At 52.4% G+C, this 16617-nt stretch overlaps 1 protein-coding gene across 1 annotated transcript in view; it reads left to right on the forward strand.

Moving 5' to 3' along the window:
- TBX5 (T-box transcription factor 5) overlaps positions 1-14430 on the forward strand; it is a 51536-nt gene extending 37106 nt beyond the window's left edge. The window contains exons 8-9 of the mRNA XM_068170294.1: positions 1649-1875; positions 13819-14430. Of these exons, the coding sequence (XP_068026395.1) occupies positions 1649-1875; positions 13819-14402 (811 nt within the window). The 3' untranslated portion in view covers positions 14403-14430. The remainder of the gene's footprint in view (positions 1-1648; positions 1876-13818) is intronic.
- The last annotated feature ends 2187 nt before the right edge of the window (positions 14431-16617 follow it).

A 16617-nucleotide genomic window follows, 5' to 3' on the forward strand; every position in this document is an offset into this window, starting at 1 on the left:
GTTGATGTTTCTGGCAGCCTCCACAGCAGTGGTTTGGATGAAAGCTCCCTGCTGGGAGTAGGTTTATGTAATTGGTATTGTTAAACCTTGTAAATAAGCTCTGAGATGCTGCAGCCCTCTCTGTGGGGTGTAGCTGGAGATCCAGAGCTGCTCCTCCACATCCAAGTGGCCAGGTGTGCCTGTTGGTGGCATTTAAGGATCTGTCCTCCTCCAGCATAGTGATTTTGGGTGGGCAGTGAGTAGGGTTACCTCAAAGCCAACTTGGTTCTCTCTATAACTACCTGAAGGGAGGTTGTAGCCAGGTGGGGGTTGGTGTCTTCTCCCAGGCAAGCAGCACCAGAACAAGAGGACACAGTCTCAAGCTGTGCCAGGGAGTTCAGGCTGGAGGTGAGAAAGTTCTTCCCAGAGTCATTGGCAATTGGGATGTGCTGCCCAGGGAGGTGGTGGAGTCCCCATCCCTGGAGGTGTTCCAAAAGGGACTGGATGTGGCACTTGGAGCCATGGTTTAGTCAGGAGGTGTTGGGTGACAGGTTGGACTTGATGACCTCTGAGGTCTTTTCCATCCTTACTGGTTCTATGATTGGTCCAATGGTTATAGCCTCAAAGAAGAAAGCTTGTGTTGGAATCTGGGCTCTGCTTTGTGGCTGTTCTGAGCCTGGTGGCACTTTGTGAGGTGCTGCTGTGCTAACTGATCTTTAGACATGTTAGAGCTGAATTCTAAACCTTTTAACACAAATCACAGAATCACCAGCAGCTTTAGCAAGCCTTTGGGTCCAGGCAGCACCCAGCTGTCTTGGTGGAGGCTTGCACCTCACCTGAAACCTCTGAGACCCCTATGCCACTTCTCGTCTCCTCCCTGCAGCACAGGAATAATCTTACCTAGCCATGTTGCTGATGTTCTTGGAGAGAAACAGCTTCAAAACACATTTGCAGGGGCTTGTAGGAGTGCTGGCAAAGCATCCCTGCTCCAAAACACAATTCTTCAGAGCAGAGGATCAAACCAGACTTTCCATCTTTGCTCACCCTGCCAGCCTGGCTCCACCAAGGCAAGTGGCTCTGCCCTCCATCAGCTCTTGGTGATTGATTTAATTCTCCTTTCTGAGTGCTCTGGAGTGAAGGTTTTTCTCTGGGCCAGGGAGCTCCCATCCAGGACAACCAGGTTGGCAGGCCCTGGAGAAAAGGAATGGGGACAACTACCATGAGGGAGAGGGAAAAGCAGACCTAAGCATTGAATCCCTCTCCAAGACAGCTTGGCAGAAGGGAAGTTTTTCTTTGCACACCCACGTGCATGGCATAAACAGTATGTAAATAACAAATGCTAGCAGGCTATGGCAATATCAGTCTTTATTTTGCTCTAACTGCAGATAGCTCTGGTATGCAAGGGTGTAAAATAGCAGCTGGGGTGGCAGAGGCCTGAATCTAAACGGGAAGATACTGAGAGGAGAGGGAAATGGAGGGGTGGTGCATGAACAGAGTGTGATGGGGCTGCAGCCTCCTGGGAGGGATGTTTCTCTCTCCCTGCAAGCCTGAACAAACACCATGACACTAATGTGCTGCCTTCATTTAGCCATGCACCCTTCAAGTTATTAACTGATTGCTTTTTCTGCCTTTGTCTGTCTGTCTGTCTGTTTTGCTTCCTCGCTCTCAGTAAGGAGTACCCGGTCGTTCCCAGGAGCACGGTGAGACAGAAAGTGTCCTCCAATCACAGCCCCTTCAGTGGTGAGACCAGGGTCCTTTCTGCCTCCTCCAACATGGGCTCCCAGTACCAGTGTGAGAACGGGGTGTCCAGCACCTCCCAGGACCTGCTACAGCCTGCCAACCCCTACCCGATCTCCCAGGATCACAGCCAGATCTACCACTGCACCAAGAGGAAAGGTCAGATCTTGGCTGCTCCCCGCTTGGTCTTTCCCCTTCCTAACGTGACTGTCAGCCTTCCTTGGGTTTGGCCAGTTCTCCTTGCCCACAGGCTGGCCAGCCCCCAGCCAGTTTTTCAGTGACGCCAGAGGATGAGCGAGGGCTGAGGGATGTGTGCTGGAGCTGGGCTGGGAAGCTTCTCTCACCAGCCTGAGCCTCTTCTGCTGGGCTGGGAGTGAGTGGTTTGGAGGGATGGCAGTGCCTATCACCCACCTTAAATCCACATTCAGTAAGATAGCTGGTGCTGGAGATAAAGATGACTTATCTGTCTCCATGGCCCCTCAGACAGGGTTAATCTCCAAGAGGAGATACCTTGACAGCTTGGATTTTGCCCAGTTTTCAGCTCAGGCTCTCACAGCTGGGAGACAGTTGTCTGTCTGCAGAAAGCAATTCCACTTCAAATGCTCTGATGAAGAGGGCATGGGATTGTCAATCCTGATATCCATGCTTGTTCCCCTCTGCTGTGACTGACCTGCTTTGACAGAGCTTGAGGGAGCAAGCTGGGAGGGCTTTACACTGACTGCTCCCCTTGCTCATGGTAGCGATGGGATGGGCAGGAGCGAGCGGTTTGTGGTCTCTCCTTCCCTCTCCCAAAGCAATGAGAACTCTTAGAAGCATTTACATGACTGAAATAGCCTAGGACCAGCTCCACCCCAGGCTCTCCAGAAAACAGGGAGCTCCCAGGGCTGAGTGCATCACTGTGGGGTGGGCAGGAGATGCTGCCTGCCCTTGTTCCCCTTTCTCAGGATTTAAGCTACGTTGCATGGGAAAAATCAAGCAGGAGTCAGCACGCAGAGTGGCATTTGAAAGCACCAAGAATTCCTCCAGCCTGGTAGCCTCTCCTCACAGCAGATCCCTTCCTGTTTCCCTGCATGGTCCTATCAGTCAGCCACATGTCATTATTTTTAGTAACATAACCCCTGGGGCACTGGGATGTGCAGGGTAGACACACAGGCTAAGGTAGTGGATGCTGGGAAGTGCTGGCAGATGAGGCAGGAAAGAAGTGGAAATCTCCCTCCCAGCCTTAGTGAATTCCCTGAATGTTGAATCAGCCCAGTGATGTGTACCCCTGTATGGGGAGAGAGGTGGTTCTGCTCCTCTGCTGCTGAGAACCCACCTGAAGTGCTGGGGCCAGCTCTGGAGCCGTCAGCACAGCAGAGAGGTTTTGGAGCAGGGCCAGAGGAGGCTACAGCAATGCTGGGAGGGCTGGAAGCTCTCTGCTGTGAGGCCAGGCTGAGAGAGTTGGGGTTGCTCATCGCAGAGAAGGCTCCAAGGAGACCTTCTGGTGGCCTTTTGGTGCTTAAGGGGGACATGAAAGCTGGGGACAGACCTTTGAGCAGGACCTGTTGTGGCAGGGCAAGGGCTGATGGTTTAAACTAAAGAGAGGGAGAACTTGACTAGAGACAAGGAAGAAATGTTTGACTCTTGGGGTGGTGAGAGCTTGGCCCAGGTTGCCCAAAAAGCTGATAGAAGCTCTGTCCCTGGAACCATTCCAGTTCAGGGTGGCTGGGGGCTCTGAGCAACCTACTCTGGTTGGATGTTTCACTGCTGACTTCAGGGGGAGGTTGAACTAGATGAGCTCTGAAGGTCTCTTCCAACCCAAACCAGCCTGGGATTGGAGAAATCTGAGTGTTTTCCTGAGAGTGAGCTGAACATTGGAAAACAGAGGCATTGTTTTCTGGCCCTTTCAGATGATGAGGCAGTCCTCATGCATGAAGTCTGTGACTGGAGATCATAAATGCATTGGGTTGGAAAGGACCTCTAAAGGTCATCCAGCCCAGGCCTCCTGCAGTAAGCAGAGACATCCCTACCTAGAGCAGGTGATGAGCAGAGTGGTGATGCTGGACTTGAGTTAGCTGCAAGGTAGAATCGTAGAATCAATAAGGTTGGAAAAGACCTCAGAGATCAGCAAGTCCAAGCTGTCACCCAACACCTCATGACTAACTAAGCCACGGCACCAAGTGCCACATCCAATCCCCTCTTGAACACCGCCAGGGATGGGGACTCCACCACCTCCCTGGGCAGCACATTCCCATGGCCAATCTCTCTTGCTGGGAAGAACTTTCTCCTCACCTCCAGCCTAAACTCCCCTGGCACACCTTGAGACTGTGTCCTCTTGTTCTGGTGCTGCTTGCCTGGGAGAAGAGACCAATCCCCACCTGGCTACAACCTCCCTTCAGGGAGTTGTAGAGAGCAAGAAGGTCTCCCCTGAGCCTCCTCTTCTCCAGGCTAAGCAACCCCAGCTCCCTCAGCCTCTCCTCCCAGGGCTGTGCTCCAGACCTCTCCCCAGCCTCATTTCTCTTCTCAGGACACATTCAAGTGTCTCAATGTCCTTCTTAAATTGAGGAGCCCAGAACAGGTAGGGGAGTAAGGAGTTGCAGTGGCCTCCCAGAGTGTCCCCTAAGGCCAGAAGTGTGGTGTGTGGCTTTAGCTACCCCTACACTGAGGTGGGGCCGTGGCTGCAAGGTGCTAGGACACAAAGAGATCGCTGCAGAGCCCTGCTGTGGGTGAGGGAACGACACATCCCCTTCGCCTTTGGCATCCCTCAGCCTGTGATTCATCCTCAGCGCTCCTTTGTCCCGGGAGCTGAGATTTCACCGCTGCTCTTCCCCTTTTGCACACCCTGACCAAAACAAGCTGGCCCGAGTGGCACCAAGCCCCTTCGGGCAATCTCCTGCCTGCTGCGTGTCCTCCCACCGCAGGGCAATTCATCATTCGCCTCCACATTGTAAGGTGATAAGGAATCAACAGAGGTTTCCTTCCAGGTTTGGGATGCCCATTAAGTGGTGTCTCCATGGGTGGTTTCCCTCAATCCCCCAATTATCTCACTTCCTCTTATTGTCACAAACGAGACGACTATCTGCCCCGTAATAAGCTCCCCCCCCCCCTCCATCCCCCTGCCCCCGGCCCCTTTTGGCCTGAGTGGCCCTTGCCAAAGCGCAGGGGACAAGCAAAGGGAGTCCTTGTCTGGTCGGGTTGATGGCCTCTCATTATCTCTGCGATGGCTTGAGTGGCACAAGCAGTTAAGGGCCTTTTATCAAAGCCGCCCAAACGCTTTAATCAAAGAGGAGCAGTGTCCTGTCTGATACCACTGGCTTCTTCCGTGAAGCTGGAGAGGTCTCAGGAGCTTGAGTCTCTCCTTTCCTCCCTCTGCCTTCTCCCCCCTCCCCACCCCGTGCATCTAGCAAATCAAAACCAGCCACCAGGGCTTAAAGAAGAGAAACGCAAAGTTAATGGGAACCAGAGAGCCGCCGCGAGCTGCCAAAGCAGCTCTTTGCTAAGTGACATTAATTAAAAAGAAATAAAAAGAAACAACAACACCAACAGCAAAAAAAGAGAGATAAAATAAAAGGAAAGAAAGAAAAAGGAGAAGTCAGCAGAGATGAGCAGTTCTGCTCAGATCAATCAGGATGTGACCCAAGGTTGCATCCCAAAGCTCTCCCTTCAAAGGCCGAGCATGGATCTGTTGTTGCCCTTGGGAAATAACATTGCCCATAATATTCCTTCTTCTTCTTGTTGTTGTTGTTTGGTATTTTCCTCCCTTTTGAGAGAATAATAGAATGGTTTGGGTTAGAAAGGGCCTTAAAGATCAGCCAGCTGCAGCCCTCCTGCTGTGGGCAGGGACACCTTGCACTAGAGCAGGTTGCTTCATCCAACCTAGACTTGAACGCCTCCAGGGAGGGAGCATCCAGGGAGCATCCCTGTTCCAGTGTCTCCCCACCCTCAGTGGAAAGAATTTCTTCCTAATCTCCAGTGTAAAACTGCTCTCCTCAAGCTTCAATCCATTGCTCCTTGTCCTATCACTACCAAGCTTCACAGAAAGTCCCTCTCAGCTTTCCCGTAGCCCCCTTCAGGCAGGCTCTCCTTGGACCCTCCCTGGAGCCTTCTCTTCTCCAGGCTGACCAGCCCCAACTCTTAAGTTGTGATACTTAAGTGTGATACTAAACGTTTCCCTCAGAGCTCTCCTGCTTTTCTAAGTGTTAACAAGCCTCTCCATCTGGGGGAACAGGAGAGGAGGAGCATGTGGAGGCCCAGCACACCTCTGTCCACTTTCTGGGCTGGAAGCCACACTGATATTTTTTTTTGTTGGATCACCAACTCCCCAAACATTCCTCTTCAGCTGGTTTAGGATTTATCTTGAGTGAATGATTTCCTTTCCTCCAGGAAAAAGGAGTGGCTGTGGATAACTGCTTTGCAGGGACAGAGGGCAATTCAACTGGGTTTGAGAGCAGCTGGTGTCTGTATCTTCTGTTTTCCAAGATAGTCTCTCAGATATGGCTCCTTCCAGCTTTGACATCTCATGGGGTTGCTTTCTAATCAAGAGGTCAAGTCTTGGTTTAGGCTCAGTCTGTAGTTGAGCAGCTCAAAGGCCCCTTATTCAACTTCTCCTTCCTTGGTGACCCAAGGCAGAGATTTAGCTCTGTGCTTGACAGTGTTGTTCTTAGCTGTCAAGACAAGATGGATTCGCCCTGGAGATCTGATATGGAGTTACATTAGGGGAGAGCAGCAGGGCTCTGAGGGGATGTTATCTCTGAAGGCTCCTCTCTTTCAGGGAGGTGATGCTCTCCTGGGTTAGGAAGGAGGGAAGGACGCATCCCAGAGCCCCCAAACTGGCAATTCCTGGTGTGCAGGTAAAAGTGTGGGGTCAGAGTGTTGGGAATGACCCCAGTGTGGTGCAGTGGGGCTGGTGCTCCAGGCACCTTCTGGACATGAGGAGCACTGGTTAATGGCAGTCCTCAAGATGAGACTCATCCTACACTGTATTCCACCTTGTCACTGGGATTGCTTATGGCATTGCCCAGAGCCAGGATGGCTTAACTCCAACCCTGTGTCTTACCAAGGAGTGGCCTCAGGTCTTGTTGTAGCCTAAAAGTCCACATCAAAGACCAACTAAAGCTTTGCCTTTTCTTTAGCTGTTCTCCACCTCTTCTCCTCTTGTCATTGTGCTTTGGGAGGCCCAACAAGATGAACCAGCAGGCAGCTTGCTTTCTGTCTTTCATTTCAGCCCCATGTCCCAGCTAGGGCACTGGGGCTTGTTTTCCCATGTGTTATCCTCTCCCTCAGACTTCCTGTGAATGCCAAAGCCATCCTGCTAAGCCTCTGCTCCCTCCCAGCCTTACACAATCTCAACCACTTGGCAGATCTCTGGGATGCTCGTGATGCTGATCAAGAGGCAACTGAAACAGCCTCTCCCTGGGGAGGTTATAAAAGTTGTGATGTTGGCACTCTGAGTGAGGAGACAGATGTGGCAGAATCCACTGGCTTCAACCAGCAAGGACCATGTCCTTCAGCCACCTAGTTTGGACGTGACTCTGACCGTGGAGGAGAAGGCATCTCTCATCTCCTTCCTGCTGTGATGAGGTTGATGGAGATAGAGCAAGTTCTTTCCCCCTTCTCCTCAAGAACAGGGTGGATAGAGCTTTCTGTTGGCTGAACTGATGTCTCCCTCATCCCACCCAGCTTTTCCTTCCCTTGGGGAATCTGTAGGACAAAAGTCAGGCGTAAGATACCTTCTTGAAGGACATGGTGCTTGTTCTGCTGACGTTAGAAGATGCAATGAGCTGGCCAAGACTTGAGCCATGCTGCAGCCAGAGGTGTTGGGTATCATAGAATAATAGAATGCTAGCATCCACCAGGTTGGAAAAGACCTCAGAGATCATCAAGTCCCAGCTATTACTTAACACCCAGCACCTCATGACAGCTAAGCCATGGCTTCAAGTGCCACATCCAACCCTTTTTTGATGCAGTAGAGCCCAAAGCAAGGTTGCTGGTGGGATACTGAGGGTGAAGAAGAGCCTGCCTGCATGGTGAGGAGATCTCCAGGGGGCTGGTGCACTCCCAGTTTTGCTGTGCAGCCATGCTGCTCGTGGCACAGCAGTTTCAGCAGCTTTGTTTAAGCATCCTTCTCTCCCATCAGGAGATGCCTCTGCAGGCAGTGCTGGCAACTTGCTGCCTCTGGGAGAGGTTCCAGCTTTTGGTGTTGGATTGTCCTACCACCCTTTCTGCTGTGTTCCCCAGCAATGCACTGCAGCCATACTGCAAAGCCTGTGATTGCTGCAGGAACTAGCATGGCTTGGGTTTCACCTCCTGGCATCTCCTTATCATTTCTCCTTTAAAGATGCTCATTTGGATTGGATCTGCCTTTCTTCCCCCCCCCACCACCTTTTTTCTTCCTTGCCTACCCTTGCACGCTGGGGTCAACTACTCAGGCTCATACTAGCAACCAGGCTGGGTGAACCAACAGTGTTAGTGATAATCACCCATTGTGTCTCCTTCACAAAGCTGGGATGAACCTACTGCAGTGCCCTGGACATGTGGGTGAGCTTCAAACCCTGAACCAGTTGGGTCCATTGTTCACTGTCGTCTTTCCTGGGGAGCTTGATTGTCGCGGGGCTGGAAGGGAGATCTCCTGATTTCCACCGAGGGAAGAGGTGGGCCCAGAGATTTCACATGTTTGCAGTTTGTTCTGGACTGGCCCTAAGCTTGGGATTGGGAAAATTCCATTTAAAAAGCCATTTGTGTGGTATTTACAACCCAGCTGGAAGTAGTAAATACCGGAAACCTTGGAACCGCTTCTGCTCGCGCTCCAGCTCCTGCATTAGATAGATCATCAAATTCCTTGTGAAGGAGCCAGTTTCCACCCCGTCCTGCTCAGGCTCAGTTTTCCTTGGATCCACTTTGGAGCAGCTTTTCCCAAGCACTGGCAGCTTCCCCTGCTTGGCAGAACCTTCTGCTTTCTGAGGTTTGCGCAGCGAGGCCTCGGCTGCCAAGAACAGCAACAAAAGCGGAGGGTGATCGGCAGCTCCCAGGATGGGCAGCAGCTCCCAGAGGTGCCCTCCACCTCCTAGGGCTAGGTGGCAACAGGAAAAGGACAGTGAAGTGTTACCAGGGAATGGGCATTCAAGGATGAAGCCCAGAGCAAACCAGACAGTTATTTCGTATGCCCTGCTTAAGTTGATGCTGAGAAGGTGAGAGGCTCTTCAGCAAGAGAATTGTGATACAGGCTGCCCAGGTTCCAGGGCAGGTGGAGCTGGCTTGGAACTCAGCCTTCATTATTGTGTGGCAGCTCTGACTTGTCCACCTTTTGCCATTCTCTTACTTGAAGGAGTCTCCTTTCCACCCTCAGATTTGCTCCACAGGCCATGGGGATGGGCTTAATTTGCTCCATGCTGGCTTTGGTCCTCTCTGTGAGGAGTGGTGGGATCAGACTAGAGAGTCTGGGTTGGTGTAAACTCATCAGCTGGCACCATCCCATCTGATGATAAAGATGGATTGTTCTTATCCCTCTCCAGCACTTTGAGGCTGCATAGATGGGAAAATCTCCAGGAGGAGGGGCCAGAGGACAGGCAGAAGCTCTTAGGGTAGGCTGCAATCCTTTCTTAGTGACTGTGACCTCCATGGGGATGGGTACAGTGCCCTTACACATCTTGCTATCTAGAGTGACAGTGCCCTTTTACATGGCATGCAATCAGAGAATGACTCACAGAATGCATTGGGTTGGAAGGGTCTAGCTGACCCTAGAGGCCATCTTGTCCAACCCCTCTGCAGTAAGCAGGGACATCCCCAACTAGATCAGGTTGCTTGGGAAAGATCTCTAAGATCATCAAATCTAACCAGCAACCCAACACCACCTTGGCCATCAAACCATGCCCCAAAGTGCCCTGGCCATAGGTTTCTTGAACACCTCCAGGGATGGAGCCTCCACCACCTCCCTGGGCAGCCTGTTCCAGTGTCTCACCACCCTCAGAGTACAGAACTTCTTCCTAGAGTCCAATCTAAATCTACCTTTCTCCAGTTTAAAATCCCTTGTCCTGTCACTGGTTGGACTCAATGATCTTGAAGGTCTTTTCCAACCTGGTCCATTCTTGTTCCATTCTTATTACATTCTTGTTCCATTCTTATTCCATTCTTGTTCCATTCTTGTTCCAGCCCTTTTAGAAAGTCTCTCCCTAACTTTCCCATAGCCCCTTCATGTAGTGGAAGGCTGCTCTAAGGTCTCCTTGGAGCCTTCACTTCTCCAGGCTGAACAACCCCAGCTCTCTCAGCCTGTCTTTGCAGGAGAGGTGCTCCTGCCCTCTGATCATCTTTGTGACCCTCCTCTGGAACCCTCTCCAAGAGATGCATGTCCTTCTGTTGACAGCCCCCAGAGCACCAGAGCCATCAGAAGAGCTCACAGGAGACAAGAGTGGTCACCTAGAGGGTTTTTCACTGCCATCCTGGTTGCTTTGTTTCTCTCTCCACCTGCCCTGGGCTCTGGCAGCAGCTCCCATAGCGCCGCGGCTCTGCTGGGGTTGTGGCAAGCGGTGCAATGGTCCCATGGCAAACCCAGCAGCCTCAGATTGCAAGTCAGGCCTAGTTTTCCACAACGGAACAAACAAACACCAAACCAAACCAACCAAGCCAGAGTGTGCCTGTTGTGTGTTTAAGAAAAACAATCAAACTCAGAATGAAACTGAAGAGGCAAACCCCAAGCCGATGGCTCCCAACGCCAGCAGAGCGCCGCGGTGCGATGCTGAAAACCTCATTAGCAGAACAATGCCTGGGTTTACAAGACATTGTTTTCCCCACCCCAGCCTGCTTATTACTCAGTGGTGGCTTGGAGAGCCAAAACTTACAGGCTGGCTGTAAAAGCCAGAGTTCAGGCTGCTCTTCCAGATATACAGAATACAGAATTAACCAGGTTGGAAGAGACCTTTGGGATCATCCAGTCCAACCTATCACCCAGCACCATCTGATCAACTAAACCATGGCACCAAGTGCCTCAGCCAGGCTCTTCCGAAACACCTCCAGGGATGGGGACTCCACCACCTCCCTGGGCAGCACATTCCAATGGCCAAGCTCTCTTGCTGGGAAGAATTTCTTCCTAACATCCAGCCTAAACCTCCCCTGGCACAGCTTGAGACTGTGTCCTCTTGTTCTGGTGCTGCTTGCCTGGGAGAAGAGACCAACCCCCACCTGGCTACAACCTCCCTGCAGGGAGTTGTAGAGAGCAAGAAGGTCTCCCCTGAACCTCCTCTTCTCCAGGCTAATCAACCCCAGCTGCCTCAGCCTCTCCTCCCAGGGCTGTGCTCCAGACCCCTCCCCAGCTTTGTTGCCCTTCTCTGGACACCTTCCAGCATCTCAACATCTTTCCTAACCTGAGGAGCCCAGAACTGGACTCAGGACTCAAGGTGTGGCTTAATATATTCCTCCTGCAATAGAAGGGAGCTCAGATCTGTGCTTCCAGCTCTTGATCTTTCAGGGGACTGTGCCCCTGCTTGTGTGGTCAGGTGGCCATGAAGCCAACAGCATCCTGGCTTGGGACTGAAACAGTGTGGCCAGCAGGACTAAGGGGTAGTTATTGTGTTAGTGTACTGGGAAGTGGGGAGGCCACAGCTTCAGTTTTGGACCTCTGATTGCAAGGAGGACATTGAGGTGCTGAAGTGTGCCCAGAGAAAAGCAATGCAGTTGGTGGAGGGTCTGGAGAAAGGTCTGGTGAGGAGCAGCTGAGGGAACTGGGGTTGGTCAGTGTGGAGAAAAGAAGGCTGAGGGGAGACCTCATTGCTCTCTGCAGCTCCCTGGGGGGAGGTTGGAGTGAGGTGGGAGCTGGTTTCTTCTCCCTAGTATCAGGTGATAGGAGGAGAGGGAATGTCCTGAAATTGTAGCAGGGGAGGGTTAGGTTGGAGGTGAGGAAAAATGCCTTTGATGCAAGAGTGGTCAGGGATTGGAACAGGTTGCCCAGGGAGGTGGCAGAAGCCTCATCCCTGGAGGGGTTTTAAGGCCAGGCTGGATGTGGCTCTGAGCAACCTGCTCTAGTGTGAAGTGTCCCTGCTATGGGCAGGGGAGTTGGAACTGGCTGAGCCTTGAGGTCCCTTCCAACCCTGACAATTCTATGATTCTAAGGGTGCAGCCAAAAGGACCTGGAGTATAATGGGGAGGTTTTCTTCTTGCCCCAGCAATCTTGTTCTTGAAGCAGCAGCAGCAGCAAAGTTAATCCAGGTCAGGAGCAGCTCTTCTTCCCTTGTCTTGCTGTCCTTAAAATCTCTTGGTGAAGTGCTTGTCCCTGGGAACTTTGCCATCCATTCCAGCAGAGCTGGATTTCACTTGATGACCCCGTGGAGGAATAAATCAGTCCATGTTCATGGCTTCATTTTGCTTCACCCTAGAGATTTCACCTACATTGTTTATCTCCTTCCCTCCCCTGGCCCCGGGGATGCTGCAGGAAAACAAAGGGCTCTGCAAGCTGTGCCTGGCTGTTTCTAGCTGTGAAATTTACTTTTCTTTTCTGTCACCCTTGGCTGCAGCACACAGCACACCACGGCCTGGCATGGCTTTATGTCCCCTGCTCCCTTGGCACAGCTAAAGGCTGCAGCTGTGAAACTCCAAATGGGATTGTTTGAGCTGTGCCAAGGCTGATGCTCCCCTTGGAGGGGGGGGGGGAGGATTTTTATTGTAGTCTCCATTTTGGTCTCCTTTATCTCAAAAATCACAGAATCCTTTTTGGTTGGAAGAGACCTTTCAGATCATCAAGTCCAACTGCCAGATCACTGCTAAACCATGCCCCTCAGCACCACATCTCCACAGCTTGGAAACCCCTCCAGGGATGAGGACTCCACCACTGCCCTGGGCAGCCTGTCCCAGGGCTGGACAACCCTTTTGGGGAAGAAATTTCTCCTTGTGGCTAACCTAGACCTTTATATCATTTCAGAGCCTTCTAGTTAAAAGCTTCAGCTCTGAACCTCTCAGCTGGGAGTGGAGCTTTCTCTTAGATCCACAGCCAGATGTTCCTCCTCTTGTCAAAGTGCCAGCAGAAAGGAAGCAAGGAGCTTGGCACTGTGAGGGTGCACATGGGGTATGAAGGAAGCAAGGAGCTTGGCACTGTGGGGGTGCACATGGGGTACTAAGGAAGCAAGGAGCTTGGCACTGTGGGGGTGCACATGGGGTATCACTAAGCAAACTGAGCATCAGGATCCCTCCTGCATCTTCCAACCTGGATTACTATTTCCTTTCTCCTCCCAGAGCTCCAAGTTAACTCCTTCCCCAGTGCAGCAGGCAGGGCCAAGTGCAAGGCTTGGTTTCAGAAGGCTTTGATTCAGATTGATTCCAAGGAAAGGAGCTGGAATGATGTTGACATAACTGGGAGAAGTGTCTGGACCAGCTCAGACTGTGTCCTTGCTAAAATCAGGACCAAGGAGAAGGAGGATCAGCTGAGGGCATAGTATTCAGACATGCTGGAGGGAAGGGGCTGCAGCAAGAGAAGCACATTCAGCAGGTCGAGGGAGGTGATTCTCCCTCTCTACTCTGCTCTGGTGAGACCCCACCTGGAGCTCTGTGTCCAGTTCTGGAGCCTCTGTTACAGGAAGGATCTGGAGGTGCTGGAAGGTGTCCAGAGAAGGGCCACGAGGATGAGCAGAGGGCTGGAGCTGCTCTGCTAGGAGGACAGACTGAGGAAGTCAGGGTGGTTCAGTCTGCAGAAGAGAAGTGTGGCCTTCCTGTATCTGAAGGGGGCTACAAGACAGCTGGGAAGGGACTTTTGAGGGTGTCAGGGAGGGATAGGACTGGGGGGGGATGGAAAAAAACCTTAGAAATGGGTAGATTCAGATTGAATGTTAGGAAGAAGTTCTTCCCCATGAGAGTGGTGAGACACTGGTGGTGGTGAAAGCCTCATCCCTGGAGGTTTTGAAGGCCAGGCTGGATGTGGCTGTGAGTAGCCTGCTCTGGTGTGAGGTGTCCCTGCCCATGGCAGGGGGGTTGGAACTGGCAGATCCTTGAGGTCCCTTCCCTTCTCTGATTCTATGACATAACTGGGAGAGGTGTCTGGACCAGCTCAGGCTGTGTCCTTGCTGCAATGAGGGCCAAGGAGAGGGAGGTCCAGCTGCGGGCACGGTATTGTCGATCGCTACCTGGAGTTTTCTCTCCCAACAGATGAGGAATGTTCCACCACCGAGCATCCTTACAAGAAGCCCTACATGGAAACCTCTCCAGCGGAAGAGGATCCTTTCTACAGGTCCAGTTACTCCCAGCAGCAGGGACTGAACACTTCATACAGGACTGAGTCAGCCCAGCGCCAAGCGTGTATGTACGCCAGCTCCGCTCCCCCCACGGACCCAGTGCCCAGCCTAGAAGACATCAGCTGTAACACGTGGCCCAGCGTGCCCTCCTACAGCAGTTGCACAGTGTCTGCCATGCAGCCCATGGACAGGTTACCCTACCAACACTTCTCTGCCCACTTCACCTCCGGGCCGCTCATGCCTCGCCTCAGCGGCGTGGCCAACCACACCTCCCCCCAGCTCGGGGACACCCACAGCATGTTCCAGCACCAGAGCTCCGTTTCCCACCAGCCCATCGTCCGGCAGTGTGGACCTCAAACTGGTATCCAGTCCCCTCCCAGCAGCTTACAGCCAGCAGAGTTCCTCTATTCCCACGGCGTGCCTCGAACCCTTTCCCCCCACCAGTACCACTCGGTCCACGGCGTGGGCATGGTGCCAGAGTGGAGCGAGAACAGCTAACCAGGGCGGGCAGAGAAGCGCCAAGAGCGTTAGCCCCTGGGGGGGGAGGGGGGGAGGGAGGGGAGGGGGTTGGTGGGGGGAAAGAAATAAACAATGGGAAAAGGAACAGCAACAGCAAGAGAAGGAAAACCCTTTGCTGATAAGGAAACTGAGAGTGTCTTGCAAGACTCCTGTAAGCGAATGCTCACCGACAGCGCTCCAGAGGGCTGGACACTGACTGGAAGCAGAGGAAGCAGCCCTCGGCCTCGCTCCTGACTTGCTCCCCACTTCCCTCCTTCCCTCTTCCATTTTTTTTCCTCTTTCTTTGAGTTCAAGAGGACCCCCCCAGCAGCTCAGCACACTCCTCCCCCCCCGCCCTCCCCCTTGCCCCCTCCCCACTTTGCGTTGCTGCCACCTCCAGCCCCTGCCCCCACTCCCCCTCGTGTCCCTCCCCCCACCCTCGGTGCTCTTCTCCTCCCTGCTCTGTTTTTGTTTGTTCTCCAAAGGGACACCAAACTCCTGCTGCCTTGTCTGGACACAGAGTGCTTGAACAAAAACAAAACAAAACAACACCTAGGAGGTTACTTTTTCTTTTTCTTGTTTTGGGTTTTTTTTTCCCTTTTTGGTTTTTTTTTTTGGTGGTGTTGATGTTGACAATGTTATATAATAAATAATAATATATAGATATTTCTTCCTTTCACTTCTCTCCAAACCCAACCCCCCAGTCATGGAATCATAGAGTCAATAAGGTTGGAAAAGACCTCAGAGATCAGCAAGTCCAACCTGTCACCCAGCACCTCCTGACAACTAAACCATGGCTCCAAGGGCCACATCCAATCCCCTCTTGAACACCTCCAGGGATGGGGACTCCACCACCTCCCTGGGCAGCAGGTCCATCTCTCATGCTGGGAAGATCTTTCTCCTCACCTTGAGCCTAAACTTCCCCTGGCACAGCTTGAGATTGTGTCCTCTTGTTCTGGTACTGCTTGCCTGGGAGAAGAGACCAACCCCCATGTGGCTACAATCTCCCTTCAGGGAGTTGTAGATGGCAATAAGGTCTCCCCTGAGCCTCTTCTTCTCCAGGCTAAGCAACCCCAGCTCCCTCAGCCTCTCCTCACAGGGCTGTGCTCCAGACCCTTCCCCAGCCTCTGGACACCTTCAAGTGTCTCAATGTCCTTCTTAAACTGAGAAGCCCAGAACTGGACACAGGACTCAACAAGTGGCCTAACCACACCCCCACTTCACTCCAACCTCCATTCAGGGAGTTCTAGAGAGCAATAAGGTCTCCTCTCAGCTTCATCTTCTGCAGACTAAACAACCCCAGTTCCCTCAGCCTGGCCTTACAAACCTCTGGGGATGAGGCTTCTGCCACCTCCCTGGGCAACCTATTAAGCCAGCACTGCCAGGTCACCACTAAACTCAGTCCTTCAGTGGCACATCTCCACAGCTTTCCAGTCCCTCCAATCCAATCCAGCACTGCCCTGAGCAGCCTGTTCCAGACCTTAACAATCCTTCTGGAGAAGAAATTATTCCTTATGTCCAACCTAAGCCTCCCCTGAGGCAACCTGAGGTTCCTGTTCCTTGTCCTATACCTTGCTGCATGGGAGAAGGGACTGAACCCCATCTGCTCCAGAGAGCAATGAGGTCTCCCTTCAATCTCCTCTTCCCTAGACTAAACCACCCCACTTCCCTCAGCTGCTGCTCACCAGCTCTGTTCTGCAGACCCTTCAGCAGCTCTGTTGCCCTTCTCTGGGCACACCCCAGCCCCTCAGTGCCCTTCCTGTAGTTTCTTTTCAACAGAAAGAGGCTTCACAAAGCCACCACCAAGACCAGCAGGTACCTACCTCGCTCAGGCTTTGTGAAGTCAATCCCTGCAGGGTGCTATTTCCTTCCACCCCCCCCCACAAAACCACATCTCTGCAGGAACAAGCCCCATAAACTCATCTCCTTTCCCACTGGTGTGCAATTCTGTTTCTCTTCTTCCCTTGCCATCTCCCCCCTCTCTTTTTGGTCCATCAGCTGGATGGAAGCACGAGGCACGTTTCAGACCTGCCAACATCCACAGCTTGTCTCCTGCTGGATTTGCCACAAGTGGGGCTCTGAACCAGCTAGGGAAGGAGCTGGGGGAACAGGATGCAGACAGCAGAAAGGAAATGCTGGCTTATAAAACTGATGCTGAGGCTTGTTTACAATGCCAGACTTCCACTTTATTGGCTGTGCTTTTCCTTCTTCTCCT

Source organism: Melanerpes formicivorus, unplaced genomic scaffold (assembly GCF_026170545.1).
Source record: "Melanerpes formicivorus ecotype bairdi unplaced genomic scaffold, bMelFor1.0.p_v2 SCAF_313, whole genome shotgun sequence".
Classification (NCBI taxonomy): Eukaryota; Metazoa; Chordata; class Aves; order Piciformes; family Picidae; genus Melanerpes; species Melanerpes formicivorus.